Source organism: Lonchura striata, chromosome 5 (genome assembly GCF_046129695.1).
Source record: "Lonchura striata isolate bLonStr1 chromosome 5, bLonStr1.mat, whole genome shotgun sequence".
Taxonomy (NCBI): domain Eukaryota; kingdom Metazoa; phylum Chordata; class Aves; order Passeriformes; family Estrildidae; genus Lonchura; species Lonchura striata.
The window spans coordinates 22,632,296-22,659,500 of record NC_134607.1 but is presented as its reverse complement, the minus strand read 5'-3'; the positions used below and the strand labels follow the sequence as shown (position 1 = coordinate 22,659,500).

General features: G+C 42.3%; 1 protein-coding gene across 11 annotated transcripts in view; it reads left to right on the top strand.

Annotated features, from left to right (window-relative positions):
- Positions 1–27,205, top strand: part of RBFOX2 (RNA binding fox-1 homolog 2) — a 170,129-nt gene that overhangs the window by 107,821 nt on the left and 35,103 nt on the right. For all 11 annotated transcript variants that reach the window (XM_077783381.1, XM_077783383.1, XM_077783380.1 and 8 more), the window contains 3 exons: positions 1,573–1,797; positions 11,882–12,028; positions 24,922–24,975. In XM_077783381.1, coding sequence (XP_077639507.1) covers positions 1,573–1,797; positions 11,882–12,028; positions 24,922–24,975 — 426 coding nt within the window. The remainder of the gene's footprint in view (positions 1–1,572; positions 1,798–11,881; positions 12,029–24,921; positions 24,976–27,205) is intronic.

Here is a 27,205-nt window from a genome sequence, read left to right as displayed (position 1 = left end):
TCCCTCTCCTTCTCCCCAGCTGCAGGAGCGCATGGCCACGTGGCCCCCAGGGGAGGCAGACCAGATAGACTAATGTCAGAGCAAATTTGGGATTCAGCCAGTGTCTGAATGACCTGGTGCTGGCTCTGGCTAGAGGTGCACTGCGTTTATCATTGTTTCCTCCGCCCGGAAGGGAAAGCTGCAGGTAGGCTGATAAAGGGACTGAAAGGTTTGTCCGGCTTCTTTGGAGGTCCGTCAGCCCCTGCATGCTCTCTGCTGAAAGGCTGCTTGGTAATTCCCACTCTGCCTTTCCTATCCACGGGATAAGGTCTGTTTCGCTTTTACTCCATTGATTTGAGCATGCTGGTGTCAGAATAGCCTCGAGCACCTCTAGGCTTTGTGGGGGAGGACCCAGGGCTGGAACAGCAGCCAAAATTTAAAATCAGGATTAGTCTGTTGACACGCACATAAATCAAACAGCCCTCCTATCATAAATCTTTTCTGTGGATTTTTTTCTGCTGCGGCGGTGAAAGCAGTAGGAGCGGTGCAGCAGCCTGGGCTTCTCAGGGTTGGGCTTCAATGTCAAGGCTGTTCTCCTTCACCCCGGGTGGCTGAATGCAGCTCCCCCCTTGGTGAGATCCCTGCAGAGGCTATAAGGCTGCATGCTTTTTTGTTTCCTTCTTGTGGTTTTCTGACATGGTGGGGTAGCAGTTTTATTGTCTTCTGGGGATATCTTTTGCATGGTCAGTTCTTTGTTTCTGAGTCATCTGATTGGTGTTAGCTACATCTAAGACAGTGCTAAAAGCTTCTAAGAAGTCCACTATGCAAGAGGTCTCTGTGGGATACCCTAAGCTCAGGCAGAAGTGGGTAATTAATGCCTTGCATGATTGTAGAGATGCTCAGTATTGGGAAAGAGTGACTGTGCGGCTGGCTTGTGATCTCAGCTTGTTTCCCTACAGCTCTTGGGTGTCTCCTGCATGGCCAGCAAGAAGCAAATGGGATATTCTAGCAACAGATACCTGTGCTGTGTACGCAGTGCTGTCAGGGCAAAGGAGGGGGCTTCTGCACAGATGGATTTTAAAAACTGTACTTTTTATCACTGTAACATAACAGAGAGGTGTGCTCTGAACCACATGATGTGCTTGCTTGTGGGGTTGCTTGTGAGAGATGAGGGTCAGGCTGGAGGAGATGGACCCAGTTATGGTATTTTTAGGGATGTTGAGAAACCCTGTTCTTCTATGTTTCCTTCTCTGTTCCAATGTGTGAGTGCCTCTTTCCTCTTCTGAAATAATACCTTACTGTGTGTAAAGCTTTGTGTGAGATCACAGGGGTATGCAATCTGCAAACCCTGTAATTTGTTCGCTATATGCCACCCAGTAGCAAGAAAATTGCCCTGAAAAGATTAAGAAAACAGTGTCATGGCTCAGAGGAGCAAGGCATGTGCTTTTTGATAGGAGAGATAATAGAAGACTGTGGAATACTATGGTGACGGTGGGTGGGATATTCACATGAACGTGTGTGTTATTTCTCAGGCTGATGTTTTGATCCATCTTCTGTAGTATAAAGCTGTTTTCTCCTTTTTCCTTTCTTAAGGGTAACCAGGAGCCATCAGCAACTCCTGATGCAATGGTGCAGCCATTCACCACAATCCCATTTCCGCCACCCCCACAGAATGGGATTCCCACAGAGTATGGGGTGCCACACACTCAGGACTATGCAGGCCAGACCAGCGAGCACAATCTGACACTCTACGGAAGCACGCAGCCGCATGGAGAGCAGAGCACGAACACGGCCAGCACGCAGAACGGATCTCTTGCAGTAAGTGCACAGGGTGCCCAGCCAGAGCGGCACAATGCTTTGGGAAAAGCAGCCGCTGATTAGACTGGTGTTTCTCAAGTGTGCGGCAAACCAGCAGTAGACTTGAAAGGAGAGAATTATAAATAAAATGTGGCTTCTGAACTTCCATTACTGGGTTTCCCCTTTTGCATGCTCCCCTTGTAAATTGGTGCCTGCAGAGAGCAGTAGTACTTGAAATCATGATCATTATGGTTTTACCATGGTGGCGTTGTCTAAAGACATTCTCTTAGAAAAGTGTTAATTACTTTGTGTTAATTGGCGAATGGTTCAAATAGATGTGATGGAGGCAAATTCTGGAGGGTTGACAGTACAAAGAATTAGGGTGAGCACGTGCATCTTAGGTGTAATCCCCATGTGGTTGTGTTTTCAGGAAGCTAACAGAGTAGAAAATTAGTTTTCTTTGACTTTCTGAAGACAGCAGGGAGCTTCAGGGAGCAAGGATAGGAGATGAGCTCTCAGTTACTGGTCATCCATTTGCCAAACCAAGATTTTCATCATCTTACATATTTTCTTTCTTTTTTCCATGGGTTGGAACTGGCACTGGACAACATGCTGGCAGATTATCCCAGGAAAAGCTTTATCCACCCCTTAAGCCACTTGTTAAGACTTAACTTCCTAATAAAGAGCCTTATGGTGAGAGCCTTCGGCGCTCAGGGGCGGATTTAATCTGTTAATGCTTTCAGTTTTACTTGTAGTTGGTGTTTGGGTTGTAGAGATTATTTTTTTCCCCCAGGTAAGTACTGAATGAATTCAGTGCCAACGGTTGGAGGAATTGATGGTGCTGGCTCAAATGCTCATGGTTCCTGATGTGTTCTTGTGCTCCTTCTGCAGTGGGCAGTGGCTGCATGGTTGGTGCCATTGGTCATGACTTTGATAAGATACCTTGGATTTCTTCCTGGGAATGCCACAACTTCGGCATCTTGAAAAAGTACACACTCTGTAAGACACATGGGTAGTGTGCAAAAGGAACTCAGGGTGCCTTACTTGGCAAAAAAAAAGTAGATAAGGAAAGACCACACAGGAAATAAAACCAAGCGCTGATGCCATGTTCAGAAATGCAAGTCATCATTTTAGGACCAGATTGTCTGATACCATTCCAACACATAAGATTTGGGTTGCCCATCTCCAGCAAACAGCTACCTCAGGCACTGCCAGTTGGATGAGGAAGCTGGAAACAGGGAATAAAAAACAGGGCAGTGGCTTTCCCCGTGTGTTTTTTTCTGTTCCCATCCTTGTCCAGAGCTTAAGAGCATTTCTTTTTAATGGAAATGATGTTAGCCTTGACCTTGGATGTAAGCTCTTGCCAGCCTTCCTGCTCCTCTTCCATATTAGGAGCCATCTCTGTGGCTCTGCAGGGCCAAGCTCTGTGTTTCATCAACTAATGCTGGCTCCAAGGAGCCCGCAGCCTGTGGCTAGCCTGTGAGGAGGGACTGGGAGCCCATCTGTGTGGGAGGGAGTGTTGCTGGGAGACTGCTGGCAGGCAGTGGTGTTGCTGGGAGTCTGTGGAAGGAGCCTGACTGGCAGGGGGTTATCCAAGAAACAGGCTGAATAACACATAGCACTTGTACTGGCTGTTGGAAGCAGGTGTGCACGTCTGGAGTGACCGTTTGATGTGGTTAAAGACGTGCAAGCTGAGCATGCAGAGTCAGGCTTATGGCTATAGCTGGCTGGGAAAGGCTAAGGGCACACACAAGGGCGTTGCTGTGGCTGCTATGCCTGAGACTGATCAAACCCAGAGGATCCCAGATGGTGGCACATGAAGAAACCTGTGGGAGCAGGGGTAAATTGCTTCAACCGGGGGCTTTTCACACGCCAGACTTTCACATCCACTTGGATCTTCCAGGTCTCTTTATCTTTCTGTCTAGGACTCCTCTATGAAGTTATTTTGATTCTGTGGGCTGCCTTTAGGGTGTAATTTCTTGTAACTTTTCTTCTCCTCAGTATGCTGATTAATGATGTAGGACCTAAGGGAAGCAAGAAGGCTCAGTAGTTACTCAAGTTAAAGAATGCTGTTAAAATACAACAGAACCAGGTTGGTTGTTTCATCCTAAACATCTACAGCTAATGTTAAGCATTTTGTCCATCCCGTGTGTTGGCTATTACTTGTTTGACACATATGTGGACTAGACTGTTACGCTTTAAGGCTTCTCCTTTAACCATTTTACCATCTTGCTCAAACAAAAGTGCTAACTTTAATAGAGCAAAAAGCCATCACAGGTGAGGCATGAGCCTTCCCTCCCATTATTTTAACTGTCAAGCACAGCTGCTGTCACTTGTGTGAGGGTGATACCCCAGACTCAACAGCCAGGGGATCTTTTAGCTGCTGACTTGAAGCCTGTGCTCCCATGGGATGATTCAGAAATTCCTTCAGCTGGACAGATAAGTTCCCTGCTTGCTTTTAAGAGCAAGGCTTGTGATTGGTTGTGTTGGCACGACTGAAAGAGATAGCAAAAGGTGTGGTCAGATACGGACCTTTCCTGTTTTTCAGGCTGATAGCCTTTAGGATAATTGCAAAAGTTACAAAGAACATGGGGGTACCTTAAAGGTCGCTAATAGAAAGAGGCCTTGATCTTGTTGGTAGGATGTTACACAGCGATGTAATATGGGCCGTAACAGGGTCCTTAAGACACCCACTGGGGGCACCTTTTCATAGAAACTTGGCTGTTTAGCTAGAATGATTTGAGATTAGTAGTAGTGTCTGAGTGAAAAGACAGTGGTCTGGGAGCCTGAGGTCAAAGATCAGCAGTGAACTTAAGTAAAATAAACTTTGAGAATCGAAATCCATGCCTTCCTATGCAGTCTGAAGCCCTGAACAAAGGGGAGTGACTGGTTGGTGTCATGAGCTGAGGATTAGCTTGGTTATGGAGGTCTGAAAGTAGTGGAAAGCATTCAGTCTCAGGACTGGGGCATGGAAACAAAATTGGCACAGTAGTTGGTGTAATACAAACAGCTTCATATTTTGGAATCTCTATTTTAGGATCAAGTCACATCTGTGGGCTTTGTTTTTTGCCTGGCATGTGGAAGACCTCTCCATCTTCATGCCCATGCATTTGTCCTTTCTCTTGATACTGTCCCAAAGCACAGCTGAAAGACCTGAATTAAAAATAGGTTGAGGTACAGGACCTTATTTGGCCTGCTTGGTCTGCCTGTTGCAGCCCTTCTCTTAAACAGTTGACGCACAGCATTTCACTAATGGTGCTGGGCTGCCTGGTTTCTTCCCCCTTCCCCCTTCTTCGTTTACCTTAGTGCTCTTATCCCTAATGGAAACACCCATCACAGTTAGCTGCAAGGGGAGATGCTAATTAGGCTGCAGTACCTCTAGCAGCTGAGCTGATCTAAGAGATTCACTGCTGTCAGAAAGGAGAGATCTGGCTCCAAGCGCAAACTCCCACTCCTATTTACTGTCTCTGGCATTCCTTACGTGAGCCACTTTAATTCACTGACCTGGCAGAAACCTGTCCAATTCTTTTGCTGGGTTAATGAATTAGAGCAGCTCTTGGAGGGATCCAGCAAATGCTGTTGTTGCAAGGTAAGCATGTGGAGAGCATGGCCAGAAGCCGAGAGCAATTGTCAGCTCTCTGCGTCTCTTGGTACTCTACCCGCAGAGGGAAGATTAATCATCTGCTGAACTAAAAAAGCTTGCTTGATAGTAAATGCAATGCACTTACTACTGCAAGCTGATTATTCAACTTGTTTCTCTTGTTAATGTCAGAGGGAAGAATTTGTATGTCTGTATAAATTATGGAATGCAGCTGGAGGTATAGAAGTAGAGGAATAAGTTTATGTAAATTACTTTGCCTGAAAATGGCAGGTGCTGTCGCCTCGGAGTTATGTTGTCATGAACCAGTATAAAGCATTATTTGATTACAGAGCATCATGTCTCCTTCTTGATGTGCTGTACTGAAACGTATTTAACTCATCTGCTATACCATAAAGGGATATTAACTTCGATTTCTCAAAGAAGACACATTTGTGGTGGGGGGCCCATATGTGTCATGTTCAGAAGCAAGATAGAGAAGGTGCTTGGTCATCTGGCTGTGCCTCGTACATCTAGCAAGGGCTTAGAAAGAAGAGAGCCAACAACACCAAGGATTCCTCAACTGACTTTTGCAACACATGAACGATGTTATAATGATGACTTCCCTGTGGGTATTTCTTGTCTAGACTGAATTTGCAAAATTTTCCACTGTAATTACTTTTCATCTCTTTAGTAATTAAAACAATTGCTTATGTGAGGTATTTCAGGTAAAGAATATGTTTAATGAATATCATCAGTTATCTTCTGATAGTGCTGAGCAGGTAGACATGAGGAAGAACTAGCTTCGAATAAGTAGTTTGCTGCTGATTGTTTGGCCAACTCAGCTTAGAAATTGCTGTCTTGAGGTTGCAAACCTTGACGTTTACATCAAGAGTTTGCTTTGAATATGAGGCTGATTGTCAGCACTTGCAGACTTGTGTCTAGTGAGGCAGATTTAAAAATGAGAAATGGGAAATAAATCAACAAATATCATTATGTTAGAGTATATAGCTGTGATAATTCTACATATCTCTCAAAGGTTTTAGCAGATCTAGCAGAAGCACAGGGAAGGATAAAAGTGATGATGAAAGGGATGTAGCAGGTTTTTTATGCGAAGAAATGAAATCTTCACTTACAGAAAGAGCTGTCAAGAATAAAGGTATATGACAAGTACATAGAAGATTGGATGGTAAGGCAACTAAATATGGAGCTTTCCCGTTTTCACAGGTGGGAAATAACTGGGTGCCGTGTATGAAAAAAAGAGCAGGGTTTGCTACTTATTTTTTCCATATAATGAAGAAATTAGCATTGCAGCTCTTGTCCATGGGATGCTTTGCAAGTTGAGACATCATCTGGCTTAGTTTGCTGGAGAAAAGTCTGCAAGCATTTGCTTTGTTCTTACATCCTTCCACAGATGCCACATATTTGGCTGCTGTTAGAATGAAGATAATGGGCTGGATGGATCTTAAGTCTGTCACTGTGTGGCAGTTCTTCTGCTCTTGATAGTGGAGCAGTCCAGGGGTGACCACTAGCTTGGGAAATTTTGATGTCTCCTTCACCTTGTCAGGGCATCCCTATTTTGTGAGCGATGGGCTGGAACTGCTCACAAAAGGTTTGACAATCTGAACAGCAGAGCAGGCCTTTCACAGGGCTCCATTTCACTCCTTCGTTGAGAGGGAAAAGAAAAAAAAAAGCACTAAAGAATACTGTTAGAAATACCCATTCTTGAGTTGAAAATGTTATTGGACACATCAGAGGTATTGTGCAGCACAGATAGCAAAGCTCCCTATGTGCTTTGCCATGTTAGGCTTGTGTTCTGTGAGATATGTCTTTAATGAGGAAAGTGAATAAAATGACTTAAGCTTCATAATGTCTGAAAATAGATAACTAACAAAAAATATATATCCTAAAAAATATACCCTGAATTCACCTGACTGTATGGAAAATAGTAAAAAGCCATATAGAAGTTAATTGGTATGTTCTTGGAATTTTTTGTTCTGTTTTTTAGCATACAGAATATTTTGGATTATAGTTAATTGTGTGAGTAAGTAGCCCCCATTGTTTTTTTAATATAACACTGCTGGCATCGCCGAAAAACTAAGTACATGGATATAAATGTAAAATTAGATTTACTGCTGTTGAAAAATTATAATGAGCCTTAAGGTTTTATGTCTGCTGAACAAGTGTTTAAGCAGCTGATGTTCCCATGGCATTTGCTATTGAATGTGTGGGACCTCAAACCTACTTTAGTAGAGTGTGGTGGGGAAGGAGGTGGATTTTGTGTCTAGGGCCTAATTCTGAACTTGTTTTTCCATGAAACCTCCTCAGCAGGTATCTGTTCATTGGTGGGTGACTGGTTGTTTTGACACAAGTTCTTCACTAGAAGTTGTAGAAATTTTTCCACGTTATCTGTGCTCTGTGTCATGGTGGGAAGATTGCCTTCTTTCAGTTGTAGCTTTTGGTCCTTGTCTCTACAGTTATTCAGCTCTTGATGCAAACAAGGTTGGGTGTTTGGTTTTGGCTTTTTTTGGATCTAAGAGTGATCGAGGAGCAGTGGAGTGAGCACAGTCTGTCTCCTAGATTTTGTAACCCACCCAAATCCCCTTTTAAATATAGTTATTAGTTACAGTTTGTATTTTGTAAATATTTTCTTTGCAATGATTTATGGCTCTTAACCTCCTCAGTATGATTCACAACATTTTGGACTGCCTGCTTCCTGGGGGAGAGAATGGGGGGTTGTTTTTTGTTCATCTGGAACTTGGATCTGAAGTGGTTCCAGTTCTAGAAGCAAGTGGGAGATGGAAACAGAATGTGCTGGGTATTAATAATCTCTGTGTTGGTGTGTTGCACCAGTGATTGTCTGGCTCACCAGGGAGGCATCCCTCTGTCTAGCCATTCAGATGGAGATCTGCTTGGAGCTCAGGTGGTGCTGGAGCCCCTGCCTCCCTGCTACTGAGGTGATGAACATTGGATGTTCATCACCTGCATTAGGATAGAGGAGACCAACTGAGAGGTGAGAAAGTGGTTGTAGAGCTGCCCCCAAACCTTTTGGAACACCCTCGTGTTGCTAGGTGTCCACCTTCCCTTTTACGTGTGTGTGCACGAATATAATCCGTGCTTCTCTAGCAGCTGCCTCTTCTTGCTTAGTGTTTCCTTGCTGCTGGCAGGGTAAGGGAGGAGCTGACCTGGGGGCACAGGCAGTAAGGAGTTAAAACTGAAGCACATGCTTTGCTGTCCTGAGCTCTGATGTACTTCTCAGTGACCTTGAGAAGAGCTCAAAGCATTCATGTGCAGGCATGAATGGCATTATCACCTACCTGCATCGGTGCATGTTACACAGACTGTACTGAGGAGGTGCAGTGAATCCAGTTCTCACTGTTCCTAAATGTGAGACTTTTGCTGCAGCATGTCTTTATTGCCTGATGAGAGGCATTGGTACCTAGGGAATGGTGTATTAGTGCCCTTCTGAGCTGACTCTCTAGAGAAGGGAGATGTCTCTTTCTTCACTGGGAAGTGCTGACACAAGGCTAGAAGGAGCTTGAATGCCTTGTGAGGAAGGAGTCAAGATGGGGAGTGAGCACTTGGTGAAATGAGGGCTTTCATCATCTGGTTTGGTCAGGGTAGCACTCTGCCAGGCTCTGTTATGTGGTGCCTGAGAACAGGCTCCAGGCCCTTGCTTTCATCTCCTTCCTAATGAATTAAGCCAAGCAATGACTGTAAAAGTTAAAAAAAAATCTGAAGAGACTGGTTTTTTCATTTATGTTGTAGCTGAATGTGTGGCAGTGGACAAATGTATTGAGCTAATGGTGGAAAGTTCATATCTTACCTTAGGGCCATGAATGGTAGAGATGAGGGAGCTACAGCATAGAAAAGAAGATATTTAATTTTATATGACTACTGAAAAATCAGGCTATGTGAAAGCATGAAAAGCATTTGGAGTCTCTCAGCGCAGTTTAAAAAGTAAGAGTGGACCAAGATCCCTTTTTCCTTCTATCATTTCTTCAGTTTGAAGCATTTGTCTCACTGTACACATCTCATGTGCAGCAGAATGACTCCTGTGTGGCAGCAGCTCTCTGCCATATGTAGGAACAGCTGTGAGCGCTTTTGAGTAGGCCACTGTACATGATACATTGCACCCTTGGTAAGAAAGGAGTTCTGCCCTCTGCCTGGGAGCAAATGGTTGGGAGAGGAGTGCAGACAACATTGTGGCTTCCTCCACTGTGGAAACAGCAGATCCAGTCTTGTGCAACCTATATTTTAATGTAGCTGTCCCTTTTAGCAGGAATATTGGTGATATTTGGGAGTTAGTTTGGAGTACTTACTTGCAGGTGTTGTATGCAGTGGGGATAGATAAGCTTCTCCTGTGTTTTGTCCTCCTTGGACTGATTTGCCCTGAGGAGCAGAGGACTCTGATGGAGGCATAAAAATAAAACCACTAAGTAGCATGGAGTGATTTAATTGCAAGCCAGCTGCATTGATTCTTCCCCTAGGGTGTACTCTTTATAAGTTTGGAGAGCTTTTTTGTCATAGAGATGAGGGAAGGAGAAGAGGTCATACATGCAGAGCTTTTGGATAAGATCAAAAAGAAGTTTCTGAAGTTTTTCTCAAAAATTTGATGTTTGGGGGTTGAATGAGTCTTAGACAAATAAAAATGCTTCATTCTACAAGGCTTCTCCTACGACTTGCACAGCTATGGGAAGCGGACATACTTGTCAGGGCAGTATTGTCATTCTTCCTATCACAGATAATTTATGTTAACCAGATCAAACATGTTTTGTGCTGCATGTACAGCTCTACTGAAATGAAATGGAAAGCTGCCACTGCTCTGCTCAGCATGGCAAGACCCCAGTGCTTACTGTTGGCTTGCTCTTGTCTTTGTATATATACTTGCTTTGTAATCAATATGCAAGTTCAAGGTCTTACCTTTAAGTGGTATTTCTGGGCAGAAGATACTTTCTTAGTGTTCCCAATTGAGTTTGTCTGTGAAGAGATGTTTCCAAATGTTCGTGAATTATATTGAAGTTGTATATTGAATGATGTGCAGAGCAATCTAGCAAGTCCAGTCAGTGGTTGGGGAATTGGTGTGGGCAACTCCCCTCAGATTTCTTTCATCTTTGGTACACAAATTGCATATTTAAAACAAGAGGAAAAAAGAACCCAAACCAGCAAAACCCTCACCCCTACTCTTACATCTTTAAGGCCCACATGTTTTCTTGAAAGTGCCTTAAAAATACTGACTTAGCAATTACAGTCCTTGCCTTATTGTAGGACTTCTTTTTACTTGATGGGTTAAGGAGGAAGTCAGGTTGGCATCTAAAGAGTTGAAATGACACTTAAAAGTGCATCACATGGGTAGTCAAAGCTTGACTCCTAGGAGTTCTGAGGCAAGCAGCAGGAGACAGAGTGAGTGGGTGGGTGCTCTTTGAATATCTTGTCCTGTCAATGAATGCATTTGGAAAGGGACAAGAGCAATAAAATCAACCAAATTGTAGTCTGCTTTTTTCTGTGGCTCTGAGGTTTTGAGGTCATCTTTCTGACTGAAGTATGAAAAATGCTATTTTCTCATCAAGCCATTTTGCAAAGGGGCCTTGCCTTTATATTTGGTACTGTGCTCAAATTTTAGCATTTTTCAGTCTAATCTCACACAAGCGGCTCAGTTCTATTCCTTACTTTTCTCTTGCCAGTAGGTATTAAGACTCTCATCTGGCACACAGATCTCCGTTATTCCTCTGCCTGCTTCTTGTACTTTTTCTGTGAATACCCCTGGTGTATCCCTTGACCTCTCTTCGCCATGCCAGTCAGTACTTGAGAACAGTGGAACAAATTGCCTTTCTTAGCTGTGGAATTGGTAGCAAAAAGCAGCACTTGGAGTTTTTATAAGTCTTGCAGTGGTAATGACTGTTTCCTGTTCCTGAGCTCACTTAAATGTATGCGAAAAGTTAATCAGAGACATCCGTAAGCTGTTCCTATATGGATTTTACCATTTAATTATAGATCTTCTTTTAGGGTAATGTTTCTCTGAAGGAAGCTTGACAGAGCAGATGCCATTTTGCCTCGGGATGCACTTCTGGTATTGGCCCAGTGAAGAGCTGCCACTTCAGCTGTGGGATTTTGATGATCGCATGAACATCCTGCCACATGAGATTAGAGTGGCGGTACTACCTCCCGGCTCCAGGATATTAAAGATCTGTCTCTTCATTAGTGCTTTCATATGGTGGCAGCTGAAGTGAGGAAGAATGGGCTAAAAGAGAGAAGCAATTTAAGAAAACCAAAGACACATCTACTAAGCTGGAAGGTGATAGGAGGGGAGAGAGGCTGAGATCTCATTAGTGTTTACTCATGGAAAGGGAGGGGAAGAACAACAGATCGATTGTTAAGTGCTACTGGGTTTATCAAAATAATTGTCAGGTAGCTAGATAGCTCCATTGCAGGTGCAGTGCTAATACCTAAGTAGAAGTAGACAAGACATGTGAAACAAGATTGTGTGATTTCTGTTCATGCACACATTTTTGTCTTTTCTGATTTCAGCAGACAGAAGGAGGGGCACAGACAGATGGACAGCAATCACAGACGCAGAGCAGTGAGAATACTGAGAGCAAATCCACTCCAAAACGTCTTCATGTGTCTAACATTCCCTTCCGCTTTCGAGATCCTGACCTTCGGCAGATGTTTGGGGTAAGTCATGAGCACCTCTTTAGGCATGGCAGATTCTCCTTCTCCGCAGGTGGGACACCTGGTACTGTGTATTTGTGTGAATGAAAAGCCCTTCCCCCTCGGTTTAGTCAGCACACTGTAATATATTTGCAGGATTAGGACAATTGGTAGTGTTTAACTTAGCTGGTAAATACACATGAGAACTAAAACGGTGTTCTTCCTATTAAGATGTTCATAGAATCATAAAATGTTTTGGGTTGGAAGGGGGCTTAAAGATCATCCAGTTCAAACACCCCTGCCATGGACTGGTACATCTTACACTAGGTGTGCTTAGAGCTCAATCCAGCCTGGCTATGGACACCTCCAAGGATGGGGCATACATCACTCACTGCTCGGGGCAACCCACAACTTATCAGAGCAGCAATGTTCAGTGTAGTCTAACAATTGGTTTGGGAAAAAAAACCAAAACAAAATGAAACTGCACCTTATTTCTGAGTAAAGGCCAGGATTAAACACTGACTTGCAAAGCACTGTTTTTCAGTTGCATTAGAAACGTGTTAAAAGTATTTCTTTCCTCGTGATCTATTTCTTTGATGAAAATGGCTGCAGACAATTTGCCAAGCAGCGATTGCATGTGGAAGAGCTAGTGCAAGTTAGATGGTATTTTATATTGTGTATGATATAACTTCCGTTTCTTTTGACCACATAGTTTGTCTTCACTGGATCCTTGGATGCTATTCATGATTTATAAGCTTGATTTATAAGCTCTTTGAGGAAGAATTTGTTTATGTGATTACACATGGTGACTCATTCCATGTGAACATGGATAAACAAGTTAAATGTCACATGACCTAACCTTCAGGTGAAGTTATTTATATGTCATATCATCAGGGAATATTTGACTTGTTGATATAATTATAATATGATCCTTGGTTGATGGCATATTTTAATGTCTTCAGAAATATTTATTATTACTTATGAAGTTAAGAGCTGCTGCCTTTTTAAGGTGCAGTCCGAAACATCAGTCTGGAAAGCCCAAAGCTCTTGTCACCTTAGGCTTGGCGGATATACCTTGGTCCTGACTTATAGCAGCTGCTCCTCCAAATTCTGCAGTATTTCTGAGCCATCTGTGTGGGTGTATATGCATGCACAAAGGCACACGCTTGCATGCATTGTAGTGTTGCAGTATTGTAAATGTGTCTAATTCGTAAACTTCAATGCTGTAAATGAGAGAAGAATTTGGCTTATCTGTCTGTAGCTTGGACAGTACAAAAGGAACAAAATAGTGGTCAGAATGCAGAAAGACATGGCTGCTATTCAGAGGGACTTGGCCAGGCTGAAGAAATGGGCTGAGGGAAATGTTAATGTACTAAACAAGAGTGAATTTCAGGCTTTTCATCATACTCAACTTTCCCTCAACCGTGCTCCCCAGTCCCTTTCTGCAGCACTGCTCCAGCATCTCATTCTCTAATCTGTCAGTACATCCAAGGTTGCCCCATCGCAGGTGCAGAATCTGGCACTTGTCCTTGTTAAATTTCATATAGTTGGTGATTGCCCAGGTCTCTGATCAGTGTAGGTCTCTTTGCAGGGCCCTCTCTGCCTTTGATTTATCATTTAGATACTGGGAAAATTTTAGGATTTTTGTGAGGATGCTGAAATAGTGGAACACATTGCCCAGGTGTGTTGAAGGTATCTGACTTGACTGGACACAACCTGGCCAAAAAGATCTCATTATACCTGCTGTGAGCAAGGGATGCACTAAATGACCTTTGGAGCCAATTCCCAGCCAAACCCATGGATCTGTGGTTCTGTTGCAAGAGGCTTGGGTTTGCTTCCATGTTGTTCATACCTTAGATTATTGTTATACTCTTGATGCCTGTTGGAATTTTTCAGAATTAAACTCATCTCCTGGCAATCTGTGATTGCTGAATCTTCTGCTCTGCTTTGTGGGTTTTCTAGCCTGGTTTCTGCTGTTGCAAGGCTGTGCAGTAGGCAGTTCCGTCCGGTTTGGACAAATGGTTGCTGAAATCACAGCCAGTTCTTGGACCACCTGCTACAATCTGTATTTATCACGTCCTGCTCTGTGCTATGGCTGCTCCCCTCTCCTGGGAGCTGTCACTTACATAAAGTGTTCCCCATTGCTGTCCCGTCTTCTGGGACTGGTGCTTAATTGACAACAGCCCTTTTCACACTTTTTCACCTAGATGCTTTCCTGCCATATGCTCCTGGTGTAGGAGACATGGATGAGATGGAAATGACAAGGACATACCTGTCCTGGCTGCTCTTGCCTGTGCTTTGCAGCTTTGGACACCCAGGCAGTTTAATGAACTGCTGTGCTAAAAAGCGACTTGTAGAAAATGCACCCTAACTACTTGCTTTAAGATTTCTTGTCCTTTTTTGGGCCTGCATGGTGCCCTTTTTGGGCATAGGAGGGATGGGTAATAATGCTGTATAATTTGGTTTCTGGTGTTCCTCTGATGTTTATTTTTTCTTTAAACATGATCTCAAGTTCCAGCACATTGATGTGATTTTAACTGGGAATTATATATTCCTTGCAAAACCTGTAGGTAGTTCACCTAGCCCTGTGGTTGCTGAGAGTTATACCTGCCAGCCGTGTGTTCATCTTCTGGGACATATAAAACCCTATGTGCCATTTTTCTGTAATAGAGAACTTTGCTACTTTGCCAAGGAAATAATGAATGATTCTCGCACATCTTCCTTTTTCTTTCAGTGCTGCTTCTCTCAGCATCCTCATAGCCTCGAGCAGGAGAGTATGCTCTCTGAATCCTGCTTGCTCCTATTTCTTTTTCAGGATCAGGATGCTTTCCTTTGGGTGACTCACTGAAACTTACCCTTACTCCTAAAGGGGACTCGTAGTTGTCTGAGTCTTCAGCTGTGACTAGCCTGTATCCCCCATCTTCTCCCTCTCCCTTCTGTGTGTCAGGTCACATCTCCTCAATTTCTTATCTGAGAGATTCAAAATCCTTGCCTGGAGTGATTTTCCCAAGCTACTGTACAAAGAGAGAAATTGGGTAGACAGCAAAGCCGTGGAGGAAGAAATAAATGTGATGGTAGGGAGGGAGTAAAAGAAGACCCCTCAAGGATGGAACAGCATGCGAGAGGTCAGCCCAGTCCTGGGGCACAGCAAATATCTAATGCTTTTGTCCAGCTTGAGTAGAGGTGGACTTGAGACATGTCCCATGTATGATTAAATATGTATTGCATAATGCTTTCTAAACCTGCACCATTTGGCAGAGCTGCAAATGTAAAAATTTCTTAACAAATTCAAATTATTTGGGTTCTGACCATCTCTCAGCCCTAATGTGTTTCTAACAGGTGTTTGAGATATCCTCAGAAATAGACCAAACATTTCCTTATATATATGCATTTTACAGGTAGGCAAATAATATGGTCTCTTTAAAACAGGTGATATTTGCTTTACATTTCATGAGGCCAATGAAAAGACTTCCAGAAAGCTTCTAGAAGGAGTTGGTAGTTTTTTTAATGCACACAGTTCTGCACCCACTGTGGAATAAATCAATAGTTGACCTTGTTCTTGCAGATAAAGAAGAGTTAATAGCTGACCTGAAATCCCACCGTTGCCTAGGTACCGGTGATTGTTATTTGTCTGTATTTGCTTTGTGCAAACAGAATATGGCATCAGGCAGCACTGTAAGGAGTTTTAGAATAGTCTGTTTCTTGGAGTTTAAACAATTGGCAGGATAACTACCCAGGAAGGTACCTTTAAAAGGGAAGTATTAATGGAAGCCATAAAGTATTCAGCAGCATCATACTGATGGCCAAGACTGCATGATTCCACAGTTGCTGAAACTGGTAATAAAACTCAAAGCATTCTGCACTTGAGGCGAGGAGGAGGAAGTAAATAGCCATGGATACAGGTGCAAACTTAAGCAAAGAAGCAGGTGAGAAAGGAAATGTGCTAGTCATGGAGATACTGGTGACCTAAGTTCAGAGGACCCATCTGGTTTTTCACATGCAAAGATAAAATATCTTTGTATGGGTACGGTATAAAATCAGGAGGTAGTTGTGTATTTTTTGGGGAAAAACCCCACAAACAACAGCAAAACAAAAAATCAGACAGGGCAAAACCAACCCCCAACTGATTGTGTGTAGAATTTAAGAGGGGGTATTTTTACCTCATCTGTTTTTTCTACATAATTAATAACAGAGGAGGATGAGACAGTGCTCACTAATATCTGGATCTGCTGTTGTTTAAATAAGGCATGTCCAACAATAATAGCCAAAGCAAGGAGCTTCATTATTCATTGGTACTAATTTTTGGCCAATTCTTGTAAGCTAGGGGAGTTGCAGAAGGTTGGAACACTGCCCACCACGATTCACTATGGACAAAACCTGAAAGGGACGATCCAAAGAGCTTAGAACTGTCTATCTGTATGTTGATACAAGATAAAAGTAATTTTGGAACACTTTAAAGAAGAATATTAGACTATTTCTTCATATTTGAATATGGAGAAACATGTTAGTGTCTATTTAGCAAAACTTTGTAATATACATCTTTGCAGACAAATGCTGTCTTGTCTATTTTGATAAGACTGTACAAAGCAATACTGATAGAACAAAACCTTCCTCAACCAATTGAATTTCTCCAAGTGACCAGTTTTTAAGAAAAATAATACTTATCTCAAGTACAACACACCTTAGAGGGATTAAAAACCTCTTTAATGATAAATAGTAAAAAGTGGTAGTTACTTAGGCGATAGCTGTGATCAAGACTATTTCTATTGTCAGTTTCCCAAGGGGTCTGTTTCCATTGCTGTCTTGTTTAGTATCTGTATCAGCCCATGGAGATGGTACTATTAAAACCTTGTCAGTAAGGTTTGCAGTTGGAAAACTATTTGAGGAGGAGGAAAGAGACGGATAAGGTTGCTGTTAGAGAATGAGTAGAAATGCCTGGTTGACTGATGATAAATCCGACAAAAATGTGTTTGATGCAGCTCATTGCAGAGTACTGAGTATGTGGGAACTGATCTGTGCTCCTAAGATGGAAAGCTTTCTTTGGAAAACACTGATTTGGGAGAGTACTAGTGATTGTTGAAGATAGTTGCTTCAATAATTCATGTTGAAGGAGGGATGTGATCTTGCTCATGTTCCATATTGAAAAGACTGTGACTGCATAATTTTATTCAGTTCTGAGATCAGATCTGAGTTTAAGACCAAAAGAAATAAACTATGAATTGGAAGGTGAGTGATTTTTTTAACTTGGTAAGGTATTAGGTACATTATTTACTCAACATACTAAAAAGAGAATGTTAGGAGATGGTAAGTAGTTTCCATACAAATGTTTAAATATGGGTGATACCTACTAACAGAGGGTTTAGGTCTTGTTTACAGTCATAAGATTTTCCAGTTGGAAGCTGAGATACAACACAATTCCCCTTGAAATAGGAAAAAAAATTCATAGTCATTGAGACTTATTTGAACAATGGAACAGCTTACCAGGGAGAAGAAGAGTTGCCATCAGTGTTAAAAGCAAATTTGCAACTCTTTTTTCAAAATCTTACTGTCTATTTTATAAAGGACATTAATTGGCTAATGTGTGCAAGGCCCCTGACATGATGGTAGTCATGTTCTCCTACACTGGTGGTAGGATGTTCCCTTCCTTTCTGGACTGTGTAGGCAGAAGAAAACTTGATGTTTCCCCTCGACATATTTCTAGTCCTTTCAGCTTTGTGCTGTGATGGTGTCTGTGCTTGCACCTCAAGATTTGTAGCGTCAGCCCTTCCCTCTTGTGCTTCAAGAAGCAGTTCTTCCAGTGTAAAATTGGCTGGCATAGTCTGGTCATTTCTGGACTTGTGAGCTGGATGGACTTTGAAGTCTCCTGGTGAAAATAGAGGCAGGGTTGGACAGCTTTCAAAAGGAAGATCCTTCTGTTCCCCAGCTGAATCTTCAATTGTCTTCACAACAGCAAGCAAGTGGATTGTTTTGGTAGTTCATACAGATGAACATTGCACAAAATCTTTCTTACCTGTTGAGAGAGCAACAGTTCACAGAGTCAGAATTGATGTTTCTCAGAATTTATTGTGGCGAAATGCTCTTTGGTTAAGTGTAAGATAAAAATAAGGACCATGTTGATGGGGTTGCAGATGAAAGTGGGTTTGCACAGTACAGGCTGTGAATTTTTGCAGACTCTGGCTTTAGATGAAGACCCTGCTTTTACTAAAACTTGCTCAATCCATAGCTACTACTTGTAGACTGTTAGCTCTTTCTACTTGGGAGAATAATCAGCCCAGTTGATAAAGGGGTTTTGTATGTTATCAGCTACAGCAGTAATAACCCATAGGTGTTACACCCATAAGGTGACTATTATGTCCCAGTTAATTAATTTCAGTTAATGGAGTCATTAATGTCATTTATTACAGATGACAGAATGGTGGCCACTTTTTTTTTTTACATTGTAAAAGGATGACATGAAGGCAGGTAATGTCCTTTTCCTTCTCTAAACATAATTCATATCTTTACTGCAAGGTTAATTATGATGTATGTTTGTGGTAGACCATTGCTTTGTATGACCCAAGCAACAGAGTTCTGCAAGCTCAAATACTCTTGGAAGCCCTGGCAGCCCTCAAATCTTGGCCTCTGAGGAAACATTTTGTCACTTTGCACTTCCTAAAGTATCCTGGTAGATATAATTTCTCATCCAACTTAATTCTGGTGTCAAGAGAGCAAAACAACTCTATAAGCCTATAGTTCGAGGCTAAAGCAATAACAAATTAGACTACAGCGCTTTGTCAGCAAGAATTTGGTAGAATTTTAACTTTGTATTTGCCAGTAAATAAATTTAAACATGGAAGTAATTAGCAATACACAAGTATGGCAATGGAAGAAGTACTTGTTTAAGTGTTAAAATGTATAGGTAATAATAGGATATAACAAGAAGCTCTGACCTCTAGGTGTTGATGCACTGGGCCCAAAGTACAACAGTAGCACACTTGCTTAAGGGGACTCTGCTTTCTGAGTGAATTGGATATTTAAAGGAGGAGATTCTGTTGTCTGTATATCAAGATGTATTTTAGGTTTTTCATCTCCTGGTGCTACTGGCCACCAATTGCATGTAACAAGTCCTGTGTGCCAGCATTGGAGAGCAAATATTCTGGCACAAAGTGGTCTCTCTGTGGCTTTTCTTGTTTCTAAGCTCTCCATGTGATGACAGTGAGCCCTGGTCACAGGGTGGGGCTTTGTTCTTGCTGGTGTGGTTAGAGTTATATGAAGTGCTGCTGATTATATTGATGTGTTTCACCTGGGTGTTTTCTGAAACCACCTTTCAAAAAAGACTTGTTTGCTGAGAGCTGCTTGAACATTGTGCTCTTTCTGCATGGCCATGGTGTGCAGGAGTGCTTGTGCCCCTGCAGCTGCCAATGGCTCTTGTACTGTCTGTCTTGCTCTGAGAAAGCTCTCTGCTATCAACTTCTGTACTGACCCTCTGCTAGAAGGCAGTGATGATGCAATCATGCATTTATCTAAGATTTTTTTAGATTTTCTTATGAGTTACTAGGAGTGTCTGCAGCAAGACTGCTGAATGTCATTTAGTAAACAGTACTGTGCTATAGCTGAATTTAATTGGATAAAAGGTCTGGGTAAAATTACATGGAGTTGTCTTTTATTGACCTAGTTTCATATGGATTCAGTCTACATGCTGAGTACTCCCAGATTGATTTTGGAATGTATGCTGCTTTTGTGGGCATGGGTCCAAGTATCTTTTCTGCAGCATCAGTACCAGGTTACACTGCAGTCACACCTCTGGGGAATGGCAAAAAGCAAGAACAAGGAGCTAGAAGTGTCGACCTGGAAGCTAGACTGGTGATGTCTCTCTGGTTGGAGCCCTGCAGTAGTGTTCATCCCCATCACACTGTTTCATGTGAAAATCTTTTATTTGGGATTTAGAGAACAACAAATGACTGAGTAACTGTGTTCATCATCATGTTTTGTGGTGGTTTTTTTTTTTTTTTGGTTTGTTTTGTTTTTTTTCTGTGATGGCTGTGGTCTGTAAATCCCGTTAGAAATATGTGTTCTTTGTGTGGCTTACTGTTAAAGTCTGGTTTCTCAGAAAATGTCTGTTTTGTTGGGCAACAGCTCAACCCTATCAAGGGCTGCTTGGTGCTTGTTCATTATCTGTTCACTTGGTAAACTGTGGTGGTGCTTTGGTTTATAAATCCTTGATGCTTCTGTCTTCTGTCAGCAAAGCATAGTGGTGTAGCTCAGCTGACGTGGATTGGCCCCATTGCTTGAAGAGATGTGACTCAGCTTTGAGTGAGGAAGTTGGTGTGCTGACAGTGTGCTTCTGGCAGACCCCATGCTGCCATAACTAAGCACTGACTAATGCATACTATGATGGAGAGCCAGTTGTGCTCAGATGAAAGTATATCCCATGGAGCTCATACCTAGGGAGAGGACTCTCTCTGTAGCATGGATCTGTCCTTCTTATAAAATGCTCTTGCTCATGTACCTCATGGTTTCCTGCACAAGATGTCAGTTTCTTGGCTATTTTGAATGTTGACCATCTTTAAAAATGGACTGTTTGACACCTTTGAAGTTTAGATAGCTCATTGAACTCATGTCTAAGTGAATTTTGTAGGGCTAATGAAACTGCTTGGACATACAGAGTACTCTTTTAGGGATGAGGTTGTCTCATTATGTCTCTCAATAATCTTTTGTTGTTCCATGATTTCTAGAGAATTTGCCTTGTACTCCCTGTTGTTTGCATCTTCAGGATTAAGTTATTTGTCTGGCACATTTTGGAGCTGATTTTTGAAAGCTCTAGACAGGCCCAGGAGTCAGGGCCAGCTGGAACAGAGCATATAGGAGGGGCCCTACCAAATTGTCAGTGCCTTGGAAGACAAAAGCTTTCTGGTGCCAGATCTCTCAAATTTATTATGTTTAATGTAGCTGTGGCCTCAGCTGGAAAAATCTGTTGCCTTCATGACATCTGTGTGAAAAGAAACACACAGCATGCATCTCTTTCCTTGCACAATGCCCTTGCATCTATGATAAGGTAGATCGTGTTCAAGCAAGATTAGTTTCTGGTGGTAACTCCTGTCTGTATCTTTATGCCTCTTAAAAACTGTTACTTCCAACACTCCCTGCTAGTATTGTAGAGGATCTGCTTCTCATTTACCTGCTTTACTAAAAATAACTGAAAGCTTGTCAAGTTCATTCCAGGGAAGAGACCAGTAAGAAAAAACAAGATTCTATAGCCCCTTTGCTGTGGCATGACTGAAATAGTATGTGTGTGTGTAACTTCCATAACATGTGTGTGTGAGCAGTTCATGGAGGTGACTTCTTGCACGACCTGATGCACTCCTGTGGTAATGAGTGCTGGCCTCTTGGTCACATAGTAAGCTTTCTAAATCATGGTGGGGAGCATTGGAGATGAGTAGTCTTCCAGAGGCTCTGCAGAGTTCTAAGTAGAAGTTCTTGGTAATCACTGAGTGAGCTAATCAAGTCTGTGAGCTCAGTGATTCATGTCTTCAAGGTCAGAGATTAGAGTTAGTCCTCATGGATGACTTAAGCATGGGACTTGTTTTATTTGGCCAGTCCCTATGTCTTTTGAAAAATACAAACATGCCTATATATAAAATAATTTTTAAAAATTATGTGAGGACACTTGGTGTTGACCCTTGTATTTAGATGGCCTAGCATTTCCCATACAAAAATTGTGACCTTTCACTAAGGAGCTCTTAAAACTTCGATTGTTTGCAATAGGCTGTTGACATTTGGTAGGCGAAGCACCATCGGGGAACAAAGTACCTTTTTATGTTCCACTAAATTAGATTCAGCTTTGAAGGAGTTATAAACTGTTAAAATGAACTAGTTCTTTTTTTCCTGCTTTCATTCTTCAGGAAAATTCTAGCACGCTACCAAAAATAAGTTCCTTCCAGTTCTGGGACCTGCTATAACCATTGCAGCAGTGGGGACAAGAGACCTTGTGTTAGGAGCTGTGGCAATGGCTGCAGCAGAGCCTTGAAGAGCTCAGCACACGTTCTTCTGCCTCACAGCCCTGGTTTCTTTCAGGCAATTTCATGGAGCAGGAAACCCCTCCCCAGCAAACCTCCATTCAGCAGTCAGCCCCCATTGTCTCTGCTCTTCTCTCCCAAGGAAGAGAAGCTTGCCTCTTCAAGCACCCACAACTCCTGGGTAGAAAAGAGATTGGCGCAGTTTGCATGGGTGGATGTAGCCCATTGCAGTAGATGTCAAGCCTGTTTGCTGCAACCACAGGCTCTTAATTCTGTCATCTAGGAAGCGATGTACCTGCACCATCTGATGGGCAGAGAGGGCCCTGCCTCCTCTCGTACAGCTACGGCAGCACTCTCGCATTCGGTGTCACCACCGGCGTTCTGTCAGCCATGAGAAGTTAAACGCACAGGACGGGGTTTCCCGTTGGTGTGGAAGCCCTGCACAGGAAGCTCAGCCCCGCGGGGCTGGCAGGCAGGGCTGGCAGCAATGCCCGAGGATCCAGGCCCAGCCGGGTGCGCAGAAAGGGGAGGGCGGCACGGTGTAGTTGTGCACCAGAAGCCGCACAGTTTGCTCTTCTTCACAATCATTCTGATGAGGTAGAAAATGGCGATTTTTGATGGCTTTGAAGATTCTGAAAAGAATTTTGGCATTTGCATTTGCCGAGAGCCTGGCTGTTTCAGTGTGTGTGGCAAGGCTAGGCAGCTGAGCCGATCTGGCAGGGGACAGATCCTGCTCTTGGGCAGGGTGTGCTGCTTTCCGCTCCCTTTTGCTTCTTCAAGCCGTAATGCTCACTGACCCTTCAAGCCACTTCAGCTCAGTAAATTGTCAGAATCTTTATGTGTATTCCTTTTCTTGGGATAGGTTTTTGCAGGGTTGCTGAGCTGTATCAGTTTATCTGCAGGTGAGAATGAAAACTGGGGCCAGCTCTGGAAGGCTGGTGAGACCAGACAAGGAAGGACAGAGGAGCAGGGACAGCCTTTCAGTGGCCACAAGCTGCTGAATTGGTTCAGCCCCAGTCATGTAATGATCCTGAGATAGTCTACCAAGAAAGCAATCATGACAATCATGACTGATTCCTTTCATGGCAGTACCAAAGCTGTATGCAACAAAGACAACAAAAAGCAATCACCAGTTAATCTCCTTTATTGACAAGCCCACACTAAGCGTGGGATAGAAATAGAAAACGTATTTTAGCTGTGATTGGCAGAGAAGCGGTCAAAAGAGGAACCAACATGGATCAAGCCTAAGCTGTTGAGATGTTGAGGTTTCAAGGAAGATGCATGTTTACATTAGCATTATTCAAACTTGTATAAAGTAGAATGTTGTGAATTCAATTGTTCTTAGGATGAATAGAGGATCAAGTATTGTCCTTAAACAATAGAACAGTAAAAACAACATCTGTGAACCAAGATCTCCTTTTTAAGAATGGAGAAGACAAGCAGACAGAAACTATAGCTAAAATTGTTGTGTTTTGTTTGCTTGAAGACAGTTGTGGAGTACTTGTTCAAGGGACTCAGCAACTTTTTGTTGCTTAACATATTCAGAGCCTTCCCTCAGCCATCATGGCTCTCTGCTGTAAATGTTTCAGGTTTTCAAATCTGGCCATAAGCCTTTCAAGAGGGCCACCCACAAAATGAGTACTATACTCATTTGAATGCAAATGTTAAATTAAAAAAAAGAAGAATGCTGGGCAAAAGGGAGAGTGTCCCAGTACCTAGACCCTGTGTTCATCATCTTTTTTAAGTGTGAAAAAATCCTTTATTTTCTTGTTGATCCTTCCTTCATTTGCTATCAAACTTAACTCGAAACCATGTTGATGGAAGCTTTCCTAAATAATAGGATAGGAAAAACAGATATAGCATTTGTCTGAGTACAGTATGTGAGTATGCATCTCTAGAATGGAGACTGCTCCATATGCACACTCCTAAAAACATCATCTAGACATGTCTTCCTAGAGAGCAGACTTCCAGTTTGGAAACAGAGCATTAACACTTCTGAAGGACAGAGAAGTGTGAGCATCTGTTGAAGTGGTGATACTTTTACTTCTAGGCCACTGTTTTGAGTCTGGCTGCTTCAATAAAATACTTTAATACATTCCTAGCTAGGTGAAAGATGTAACCCATACATGGATCCACAGAGGTGGTAAATTTACTTCTGTGCTAAATAGGGAGCTCTTTGGAACCCTTTCAGTGCAGAGCTCTCCTCTGGGGTCTCCAGGCTGAGGCAGAGGTCAGAATTCTATTACATGTGATAAGGTTGCATAGGTTGTTGACCACCTACTATATGTCACAGGTTGAAGTTAAGTGATCTTTTTCTGAAAAACAAACTATGGGGAATTTTCCTTTTTTTGTAGTTTCTGAATCTGCTATCAATTGTTTTGAAGGCTTGGTGTTTTGGAAAATAAATGGAAGGAAAGAAGCTTTAGTATTTGAAATCCCTGAGGCTGGGAGTCGTATGTTATTATTTCTTCCAGAGGATCATCACTGTTAAGTTTCTCTTTGTGATAGCCACTTCAGGAGGAAGCTGAAATGTTGAATTATATGTGAGAAATGTTGTTGGATATCTGAGATGAAATCATAGAACCATGTCTTAGATGAAACAGTAGAATGAGGGAAAGAAGAATTAATGTTTAGATTAACGGGGAAAAGATGAGCTTCCTCAAATCCCTAAAACTCTTCTGGAGATTGTTTTTCTTCCTTTAGACTTCTGTGAGAAAACCTGGAGTTTGTGATCAAAACGATCTTCATGTCTTAACCCAGGAGAATTGAGTCATGTCAGTGGAATTTTATGCCTTTGCCTGTATGCTAGAAATGGAAATATTCTCACCTATCTTGTACTAAGCCAGCCCCTGCAAAAGGTAGGAAAACTGTACCGCCAAAAATAAATGTTTTTTTTTCTTCTTTTCCCTTGTCTCTCTGCAGCAATTCGGCAAAATCCTTGATGTAGAGATAATCTTTAATGAGCGTGGCTCGAAGGTAAGTCCTGTTTCTGTACCCGCTTCTCTTGTTTTGATTGCAGAGTAAAAGGCAGTTCATTGCCTAGAGAACATATTCTGTAGAGATCAGCAGGAATTAGAGTGATGGGGGAAGGGAAAAGCTATTCTGGGGAAGTCTCCTGTTCCCTCTGACTTGAGACTCTGAGCATGGTCATTTCTGAGCAGCATGTACAAATGCTCAGAGACACTCCTCTCTGTGGGATCAGGTTCCCCAGCTTTTTCAACAAGCATGGACTCAGTCAGCTGAGCCTTCATATCAACCCATTCCCATTGCATAGGCAAGGGCTGCCCTGTGAGGAAGACAGAATAAGGTAAAACAGCTTTGTGTGATGGGAGACTGTAAGAACAAAAGCTAAATTCACCCCCATCCCTGCCATTTTCATTGCATTAAAATACTTCTGTAGAAAAACTGTCATATCTCATATGTGGAAGGATTTTATATATTCTGTTTTGCAGACTTACTTGGCACTTCTGAGATACTGACCTTTCATGTTTGAGATATTTGGTGCTTTAATATAAGCATCCTCATTTCACTGCCCCATGTGGACCTCCCCCACAGAATTTGCATTCACACTCCTATTTTCTTCCTATAGATATATTAAGAGACAAGTTTTGTTGAGGGTTAATGGTAATTTATATCTCTGGAGATGAGATTTCAAATGTTGTTCAGGTCAGCTGCAGAGAGATTCAGTGGTCTCTGTCCTAATTGGCAATTGGTTCTCATCATGTAACCAGTATCACCACAATGACAAATTGCTGTGATTCTCTCTCTGCCCAGGAGGTTCAGCACTGGAATAGCAGGGAGTTTTGCAGGTCAGGAGCGAGGTGCATTGCCAAAGCTCTATGGGGGAAGCTTGCACAGTGCATGTCTATACTCTGCTTGACTTAATCAATGCTAAGATTCCCATTTTCAATTAAAACAAAATTTCCCTCCTTCTCACACACACGTGTGTGCACATGTGTGCATGCACACAAAAGGTTTTGGAAGTTGAAATTCAGCTAAGCAGTTTTGGTTTAGAGTCTATGCCTTTTGCTTGGATTTGAGGTCCACAGTTTTTATGTGGCCTCTTTGCTTCAACATATATTCTGGGGTATGTTCACGTTCAGAGCCTTCTGCAAATTTCCACCCATGTTGCCCAAGATGCATTCTGAAATTCTTCAGCCCTGTATTACCTGGAAACCAGAAAGCCATTGATCTGTGTACAAAAGACATGAGTTTTAGCCCTTTCCCCCATCCTCTACTTCTCCTTAATACCATGGTTTTCTCTTGTTTTGTTTTATAACAAGACAGTCTGAACAAGTAAATGTCTATATGGCTTATTTAGAGTTTTACTTCCCTGCATGGTTAATCTATATGCTTTACCAAAACAATCAGCTTTTCTGAATTTGTAAATATTTATTCTGCTCTCTGCAGTTCTTTTGATATTTATAGGCCAAAGCTACCTGTGAATTACTCTAGATTTTAGTCATTATTGTTTGGTTTTGAGAATAGCCTCTGGCCTCTATCAAATCCCTACTTCTTCAGATATAATTGCAAAAGAAAGAACAAAAATAACTGGCCTGGCACAATGTTCTTCATATCCCACTGCCTGTGCTTTTCAGAGCAGTGCTTTCCTCTTCACACATGAACTTCACTCTCTCTCTTTCTCCCATCCATACAGCCCTGTGTATTAAACATCCACGGCTGCCCTTTCCCTTCTAGGCAACATTGACATTGAAGGCTTTTCCATGAAGACTTGATTTATGACTATGAAAAGTACCTTCTTGTGCTCTTGCTAAAGCCCAAGGCTTCTGGTTTCCAGTTAAAACAAAAATTATTGCTGAAGAGTTCCTTGATGAATGTTACCCTGAATCCTTAATAAATATTTGGGGGAAAAAAAAAAAGGAGATATGTTCTTCTAGTCTTCATTAGCCATGCAGTTTTCTACTGCTTTTTTGTTGTTTTGCAGCAAAAAGCAGTTAAAAAACTGGTAGCCCGTATTGAAGGATGTCCAGAATTTGAACAGAATGATAAAACAGCCAAAGAGTTATTTCATGGTATCTTTGCATCCTTCTCACCCAAAATAATTCCTGTTTTAAAAAGAATGCAAGATTCTTCCTGCTTAGCATGAAAATGGGAGGCCCCAGTGTTTGAGTGGGGTGTAGCTGCACGAAGCACCTGGTATTCACATAATAATGGAAAAACAACAGTTTGGTGATCTGATGGTGAA